Genomic DNA, 8,376 nt, shown 5'->3' with positions numbered 1-8,376 from the left:
ATGGCGCACCTAACCAGGTCCAAAAACCCTATGTAATTCCTAAAGGCAAAACTGCAGAGATGAGTGTCGGGTGATCCCAGCATCCAGGGAATGGAGAGAGGAGGATTCAGGAGCTCATAGTTATATGGTATGTTCAGCCAGGGATATTTGAGGCCTTGTGTCAAAACAAGCAAATACTCAAGGTGGGTGGGGCGGGGAGAGAGAGAGAGACAGAGAGACAGAGAGACAGAGAAATGGATGAAAGGAGGGAAAGAGGAAGAATGAATTTCTTGCTCATTTGTTTCTAGAATCCTAACAGAAGGAATCCACAAATTGAGATAATATCTTAGGAGCTAACCATTTAACTACAAAGAACACAATGTATTTTTCACACATTACTTGATGTAAACAACAAATGCTACATAGTAACAGTGTCTTGCTTAAATCAAAGAAACAAGGCAGAGTAAATATTCAATTTCTAGGACAATTAATAGCCATCATCAGGGGCTGGAGAGATGGCTCAACAGGTAAGGGCACTGACTGCTCTTCTGAAGATCCTGAGTTCAAATCCCAGCTCCCACATCATGGCTCACAACCATCTGTAAAGAGACCTGAAGCCCTCTTCTGGTGTCTGAAGACAGCTACACTGTAGTTTGATATAATACATGAATAAATCTTTTTTAAAAAACAATTTTTTAAAAATAGCCATCGTCAACACTAGAGGGTCTGGGATCATCTAGGAGACACACCTTGGCTTGCTTAGATAGGAAGATCTGCCCCATGGTCTGGGGCCCCTTGGCTGCCCAGAAGGAGAATGGTAGCTGAACATAGCCATTCATCGACTTCTGACTTCAGATGCACACATGCCCAGCAACTACTAGTTTTATGAGTTCCCCACCAGGATGGGCAGAGAGCCAAAGCAAACCCTTACTTCTTTCAATGGCTTTCTTTAGTCAGGCATTTCATCAGAGAGCTAGGCAAAGGAGCTGAGACAATACCTTTGTACCTCGAGTGGCAGGGCATCACTGTGGACTGACTTTAACTCGCTCTGGCCTCTTCCGGGCTGCTGGAGCAGCCAGCAGAGGCCTCTTCCTCATTTTTCACTACGTTGTTCTTTAAATGATCCCATCAACTCCTACCTGTTCTCCCTCCCATTCAGGAAGTGAACTCACAATCTGTTCTATGTTACTAGCGCATCGGTCCTCATACTTGTAGTGTGGTGTGTATGCTTGTTACAATGTGTGTGTGTGTGTGTGTGTGTGTGTGTGTGTACATGACACAAGCTATGGTCATTAGGGAAGAGGGAACCCCAACTAAGGAAATGTCTTCAGCAGGTTGGCTGGTGAGGTGTTTTGTTGTTTAGTGATTGATGTGGATGGTCCAGCCCACTGTGGGCGGTGCCAACCCCCGCTCCCCAACACGTAGAACTCGGTGACTTTATATAATAAGCAGGCTGAGCAAGCCATGGGAACAAGGTCGTAAGCAGTATTCTTCTGTAGTTAATTCCCCTTGAGTTCCTGTCCTGACTTCCTCAGATGAGTGCTGTGATGTGGAAATATAGGATGAAGTGAACGCTTTCCTCTCTGAGTAGCTTTTGGTGATGCTGTTCATTGTGGCCCTAGAAAACAAACCACAACAGTGTGCATCTGGGCCTGAGAGGCTGCTCTCCAGCAAGCCCCGCCCCTCCCTGGGCCCCTCTGCTCTCCTGAAGCTCCGACCTGGATCCTTGCTCTCTTGATCTGACTATCATTAGCCTGCTCTGCTAGGAACATTAAAGACCACATTCACATCTTCAGTCACGGTGATGTAAACCTCCTCAGTGCTGCAACCTTTACTATAATTCCTTATGTTGCGGTGAGCCCTGGCCATAAGATTATATCATTGTTATTTCATAACTATAATTCTTCTACTGTTATGAATCATAATGTAAATATTTGATATGCAGGATACCTGATATGCAACTCCTGTGAAAGGGCCATTAGACCTCTCAAAGTAATCCCAACCCACAGGTTGAGAAATATGGTGTGTGTGTGTGTGTGAGAGAGAGAGAGAGAGAGAGAGAGAGAGGGAGGGAGAGAGAAAGGGAGAGAGAGAGAGGGAGGGAGAGAGAGAGGGAGGGAGGGAGAGAGAGGGAGGGAGAGAGAGAGGGAGGGAGGGAGAGAGGGGGAGGAAGGGAGAAAGAGAGAGGGAGGGAGGGAGAGAGAGAGGTTATAGGTTATACAATGGTACAAAAGACGCCACAAAATTCAAAGAGATCTTACTGGAAGTAGAGGCAGAGCTTATACGAATGTAGAGAAAGTCACTACAGATGCTTAGATACTCATGAAACCAGTTAGAGGTGTGTGGCAGTGAGCAGAGCAGAGCCACGGGGTCATGGGGTCCAGCTGGGCCTCAGGGTCACTGGATGGACAGATAGATGAACCGATGACTGTGGTTTCAGTGGCCCAATGAGGCAATGGGAAACAGTGATGGACTGAAGCCGTGAGGACCATCAGGACTTTGCTGATGATGAGGCCCCCCCCTGATGCATGCATGCACTGGGTCAGATGATGGGTTAGCAGGGTCCTTGACACCCAGTGTTAGGCATCCTTTAGATGGGGCTCAGGTGAAAGTGTTTCCTCCTTTGCTGGCCTAGTCTGTTTGATGAGTTCCTCTGCCTGGTTTTACTGATGTGCTTTTAACAGGCCCAGGTGCTTCCACATCCCCACTTGACTTTGGTAAGTTTGTAGTCCTCACAAGTCATTCACCAGTCAATGTCTTCTAGGGGATGCTGCACAGATCCTGGGGTTCAGAGCCAGAATGAGGTGCACACTCACTCTGCCTCCGGATTTGCACCTTCAGGGAAACTAAATGTTGCTTTTAAAATGTGCAAAGCACGGCCTGGATGCTTCATACGGTATGATGTAATTTAGAGCCAGGCATAACCTGATGCCTACACTAACCTCTTTCCTTCTCCACCGGGAGTTTACAACTTTACAGCTTGACTGCTCTCTGTTCCCTCTTACCACCCATTGTCTTAAGCACTTCACATTGTCTGTGCAGAGAAAGAGATTCCTTACAATGATATTCATTGGAAAAAGCCCATAAACTCTGAACCCATTAGATGGAAATCTCCCTTGTTTAGGATCTACACAAAACTACTGAGGCACATTAGTGACCCAGAGGTGTTGCTTTCAGAGTAACAGTTCTAACTTCTCCTTTTGGAAAAGAGGTCACAGTTTAAAGTTCTGGCTTGCCGGGTGGTGGTGGCATACGCCTTTAATCCCAGCACTTGGGAGGCAGAGGCAGGTGGATTTCTGAGTTCGAGGCCAGCCTGGTCTACAGAGTGAGTTCCAGGACAGCCAGGGCTACACAGAGAAACCCTGTCTCAAAAAAACAAAAAACAAACAAACAAAAAAATTAAAAAAAAAAAAAGTTAAAGTTCTGGCTCGGTGCCTTCCTCCCACTGTGCAAGGCCCTCAGTGAGCTCCTGCTGACCTGTAGCTCGGGTGACCTTTGCCCCTCTGCTGGGCCCACAGGGCCATCTCTCAGCCCAGCTGTTGTAGCTCTGTGCACGCACTGCCCACACTGATCTTCACAGCACAGCACCAACAAATTCTTCAGTATCTCTGGACTCCATTATTCTTCCAGATGCTGCCCCCTCGTCTCTTCCTGGCTGCCTCCACACATCCTTGAGACATGGTTTTCTTTCAGTGTGCTATCTCCAAGCCCCAGCCATATCTAGGGTGCTGCTTCCAATGTCATCACGCAGCTTGTAGTCAATGCACAAGCAGTGTTTGTTGAGAGGGGGAAAGAAGAAAAGAGAGCGTGTAACAAACGTTACACCAAGCAGACATTGGCTTAATCATTTATAAGCTTGCCTCAGGCCAACAAAATTTAACACCAGCAGCATAGCCATGGCACTCACAGTAAAGTAGACCCAGACCAAAATATATACATTGAATAGAGATAAGAAAACATAATATGAGTAGAGAAATAGAGTAGAAATGAGGAAAGAGAGAGATCCTCGGCTTGTGTGGGTTAGCACTGATAAGCTGTTGTCAGGATTATCATCTCTGGAAGCCCAGTGTTTACAGACAAGGCAAAGGGAGCTCACAAACGAATCTGCTTTACCCCGAGGGCCCCCAGAAGGAAAGTGGCAAAGATGTCTCCTGGATCTGCAGTCAGTGCACACTCTGCACTTTAGCTTGCCTAAGAAGAGACAGATCTAAGATATTAATAAGAACTCACTTTAAAAATTCTATACGCTCACTGCTCTGCTTTAAAAATATATTTATCTTAAATTATGCTATGCTAATTAGCCCTACCATTTCCAGACAGCTAATCTGTTATTGGGTGTTACTTTCTTAATTTAGCTGCCACTACTAAACCCTAATTTAGACTCATCCCTTTTTAAATTACATTGACAGAAGTCTGTGCCTCCCCACGTTTTCTGCTGTTCATTGCATTAAAATGTCTTACATTCCCTGCGTTGTGTTCACCGAGGCTCTACCACCAGAAAATTCTGCATTAGCTCTTTATTTTAAAGATGATACTGATTCTTGCAGAAGTCCTGAGTCTAATTTCCAACGCCTACATCGGAACCCCTAGACCCAGATCTGGTGGCTCACAGCTGCCTGTTACTCGGGGTCCAAGGGATCTAATGCCCTGTTCTGGCCTTCTCCGGTACCTGCCCGCATGTGGCACGCAAACACACACATACACACATTTGAAAGAAAGCATAAAAATCTTCCTTGCCGATGTTTGGGATCTTTGATTCCTAATCAATGTCCTTTGATAAACTCCTCTTTGTGAGGCTTTAGTATCCATCTAGGATCTTATGTTAGGATAATTCCTTTTAGAATAAAGAAGAGTTGTAAATTATTATTATTATTATCTTTGTTTTATTCAGGATGGTGACACCAGCCCCTACTGGGTTGGCACTCATTATGTAGACCAGGTTTGTCTCAAATTCTCAGAGACTGATCTTCCTATGCCTTCCAGGTGCTGGGATTAAGGGCATGTTCCACTAAGGCAGGCTGTCAATCACCTTCTAAACAAGGTTCCAGAAATGTCCACTTTGCATTTCCTGTTTTCTCTTCCCAAGAGCGAATGGTAGCTTTGTTCTAATCTGGAGCCGTTCAGTAGTAAACTAAGAACCTGCTGTGTGGACAATAACCAGGCAGTTGCCAAGGTTATGAACGCAGAATACCTTTTGCACTCAGTGAGTGTATAGCTTCTTGTGTTATGAGGGGGTCCCATAAGTGAATGAGAGAACTGCAATCAACCAATCATCAATCAATCAATCAACCAATCCATCTGACGACACTACAAGGTTTCTGGATGTTCAATGCTAACTTAATTCAAGATCAAATCAAGCAAACTCAGAGTGTTTATTATATAGAGTTGAACAGAGGAGTAAGGTTATTGTATGTAGCTGTTCAAGGGGGGCAGGTTATTACATCGAGATAAAGGGGGCGCAGGGTTTACGGTACCCAGCTGGACCACAGAGACAAGCATAGATCGTGATATTGAGGAAGAAAGCTATGGTGGACATTTCCACACACGCTGTCCACATCCGCACTAAGGAAGAACTCGGCCCCCTGAGGAAGTCTTTCCCATTTCCCTCTGAGCCTCTCTTGGGAATGTTCCTTTTTTTTTTTTTTTTTAAATTGCTATTCGATTTGCTGACCTGAATTTCATAAAAACTTGTTAAATGAGTTTTGGCTAGAGATTGGGGCAGAGCCTTCAAGTGGTTTTTGAAGTGGTCCTAAGCACATTTCTGCCCCTTTGTACCAGGCATTTATGCAAAATGGTCTTCCGAGTATTGACGATTATAGAAATCAAAAATATTGATGGATTCTAAAAAGCCCCGAAGACGATCTGTGTCCTGCAGCATCTCATATTCAGCCAAGATTTAATTCTTTGTGTACAATATACAGGCCATCTCATCAATATGCATTCTCATCAATATGCATTCTCATCAATATGCATTCTCATTAATATGCAAAAAATTGCTGGTTATATTTCATAGATGATAAAATCGTATACACAGCAGTGAATTATTTTTAAAATAAAGTTCCTCATGGTTCATTATCAATAAATATGTGACCTGTGTATCTGTCTTATATACCTAGCTGGCATTTAAAATTTCTCAGGCACAGTATGATCACAAGTGGAAAAAAATTCAAAAGCCACACTCTAATGTGTATAGGTGGGTAGAATTGGTGGGCCAGTAGTGTACAATAACAAATTGGGCTCCATTACATCCTATGGTTGGTACCAGGAATATAGTTTGGGCTTTTTTATATTTTTTAAAAATAGGGTCTAGTGTACCCCAGGCTGTCCCTGAACAAACTATGTAGTAGTAGATGACCCTGCTGCATCCTCCTTCCATTTGCTGGGATTGCAGGCGAGTGCCATCGTGGACACAGCTGGGCTCTCCATAATTAGCCTGTGCCCAGTGTTTCCTGGCCCAGGCTGCTCCAGGTTGACCTCACACTGGCCTGTCGCTGAACCGCTTACCTTTCCCCTGCACCAGATCTTTCTAGTCCTTGAGTGTGTGGTCGCTGTGTCCTACAGATTTCCATGCCTAGCGTGCCCACATTTGCTTACATTGAAAATTATGAATGGACACAAATTTGTAGGCATGTCTTTCCAGGGTTGGGCTCCTGCCTTAGCCTCCTGAGTTCTTAGATCACAGGTGAGTACCAGTATACCAGGCCGAAATAAACCTTCTTGTCAGCCTTTTCCAGTTTGCTCCTATTTGCCAATACACAAAACAATGGCGGGGTAGTGCAGGGACTAGAGCACTGGTTCTTCACCTTCCTAGTGCTGTGACCCTTTAATACAGTTCCTCGTCTTGTGGTGACCCCCGACTACAACTTATTTCGTGACTACTTCATAGCGGTTATGAATGGTAACGTATAATGGTAATATCTGTGTTTCCCAGTGTCTTAGGTGACCCCTGTGAAAGGGTCTTTTGACACCTCCCACCCCCCCAGGGGTCGCAGTCCACAGGTTGAGAACTATTGGATTAGGGAGAAAGTCAGGTATGAGCTTGACGTACCCGCCCTCTGGGCCCAGGGGCGGAGACTGAAAGAAGGCTTGCGGTGTCTCCATAGCGACGCATCACAAAGGCACGCTCTGAGGGTGGGGCACGGAGTGGAGTAATTCTGCCTTGTCGGGTCTGGAAGACGGCCTTTTGGAACAAGATGGCCCGGTATAGGAACGGGGTTCCGTGCCCCACTCAATGTGACCCCAAGCTCCAGTCAAGTAAGACTGCCCACGCCGCGGGTCTGCGGGGCGTGGTGTGCTGTGTGTGCCGTGGAGTTGTTTTAATAAGGCACTTCTCGTGAGGGGTTTGCCTTGCTCTTAGAGAAAGCAGGGAGACACAAGTGAGTCAGGGAGAATGATCAGCAGCCCTTGACCTCGCTCCTGTCCAGCCCTTTCTACTTTCCTCTCTAAAACTCTAGGGTGTCCCTTAAATACTTCAGGACCCCCCTGAGGGGACGTGATAAAGCCAACGTCCTTCCAAGGACAACGGGGGTCAGATGAATGAACAGAATTGGGGACGCTTGGGAGGGAGAGAAGGAGCCGGCTGGTTCTTTAAGTCACAAACAGTAAATACAGTGGGGCGGGCGGGGGTGGGGGGTGGGGCTGGGGGAGGGGGCGGGAGCGGCCGGCCGGGGCTGCTCTGCCTGCAGACGGCCTGCGAGCTGAGCCGGTTTCAAAGACACCAGGTGACAGATGGAGAGAGCCTTGTTCTGTTGTTCTGCTTGCGGAGGCAGCGGGTTTACCAGCTCAGCGTTTTTGCGCTGGTGGAAAGACAACCTCCCCTGGCTGTTAGCTGCGACACGAGTAGCATTATTACTGAGTGCACAGTCAGCTTATCCATCCCTTCCGAGCTATAATAGCCGGCTGCAGCCGGCTAGCCGAGCTGGCTAACGGGCTTTGAGGATTCTTTAGAATGAGGCTCCTAAGAGAACAATGAAGTGGGTGTTTACACTCCAATCTAGTTCTCTATAAACAAGAAAGGAAAGCAGGGGTGGGCGGGGAGGAGCGTATTTAGTTAAAAATGTTGATTTTTCCCCCCAGATTCTATAGAATCTCAAGGTCAGGAGATAGAGGAGGGAAAAGCTCCCAGGATTCCCAAGGGGACTCCTTATTTTCCATTGTCCTTTTTTCTAAGCACTCTGTCAGGATTTCTCCAAGGCCAGTGGCCTCCCTGCTTGTCTGGAACAGATAAAGAGTTAGGATTCCTCTTCTTACCAAATTGATAACATACCACAGGACTTCTGGAGCTACATAAATTGCCAGGAACTGTCTACACTCAACACCTGTCTTAGTCAGGGTTTCTATTCCTGCACAAACATCAAGAAGCAAGTTGGGGAGGAAAGGGTTTATTCAGCTTACATT

The 8,376-nt window shown here is 46.2% G+C and overlaps 1 protein-coding gene across 2 annotated transcripts in view; it reads left to right on the top strand.

Moving 5' to 3' along the window:
- The first annotated feature begins 7,137 nt into the window (after positions 1-7,137).
- Tex26 (testis expressed 26) overlaps positions 7,138-8,376 on the top strand; it is a 35,518-nt gene continuing 34,279 nt past the window's right edge. For both annotated transcript variants that reach the window (XM_052168699.1, XM_052168698.1), the window contains exon 1: positions 7,138-7,233. In XM_052168699.1, the coding sequence (XP_052024659.1) occupies positions 7,173-7,233 (61 nt within the window). In that variant the 5' untranslated portion in view covers positions 7,138-7,172. The remainder of the gene's footprint in view (positions 7,234-8,376) is intronic.

This window comes from Apodemus sylvaticus, chromosome 22 (genome assembly GCF_947179515.1).
Source record: "Apodemus sylvaticus chromosome 22, mApoSyl1.1, whole genome shotgun sequence".
In the NCBI taxonomy this organism is placed as follows: Eukaryota; Metazoa; Chordata; class Mammalia; order Rodentia; family Muridae; genus Apodemus; species Apodemus sylvaticus.
This window is presented reverse-complemented; position numbering and strand designations above follow the sequence as displayed.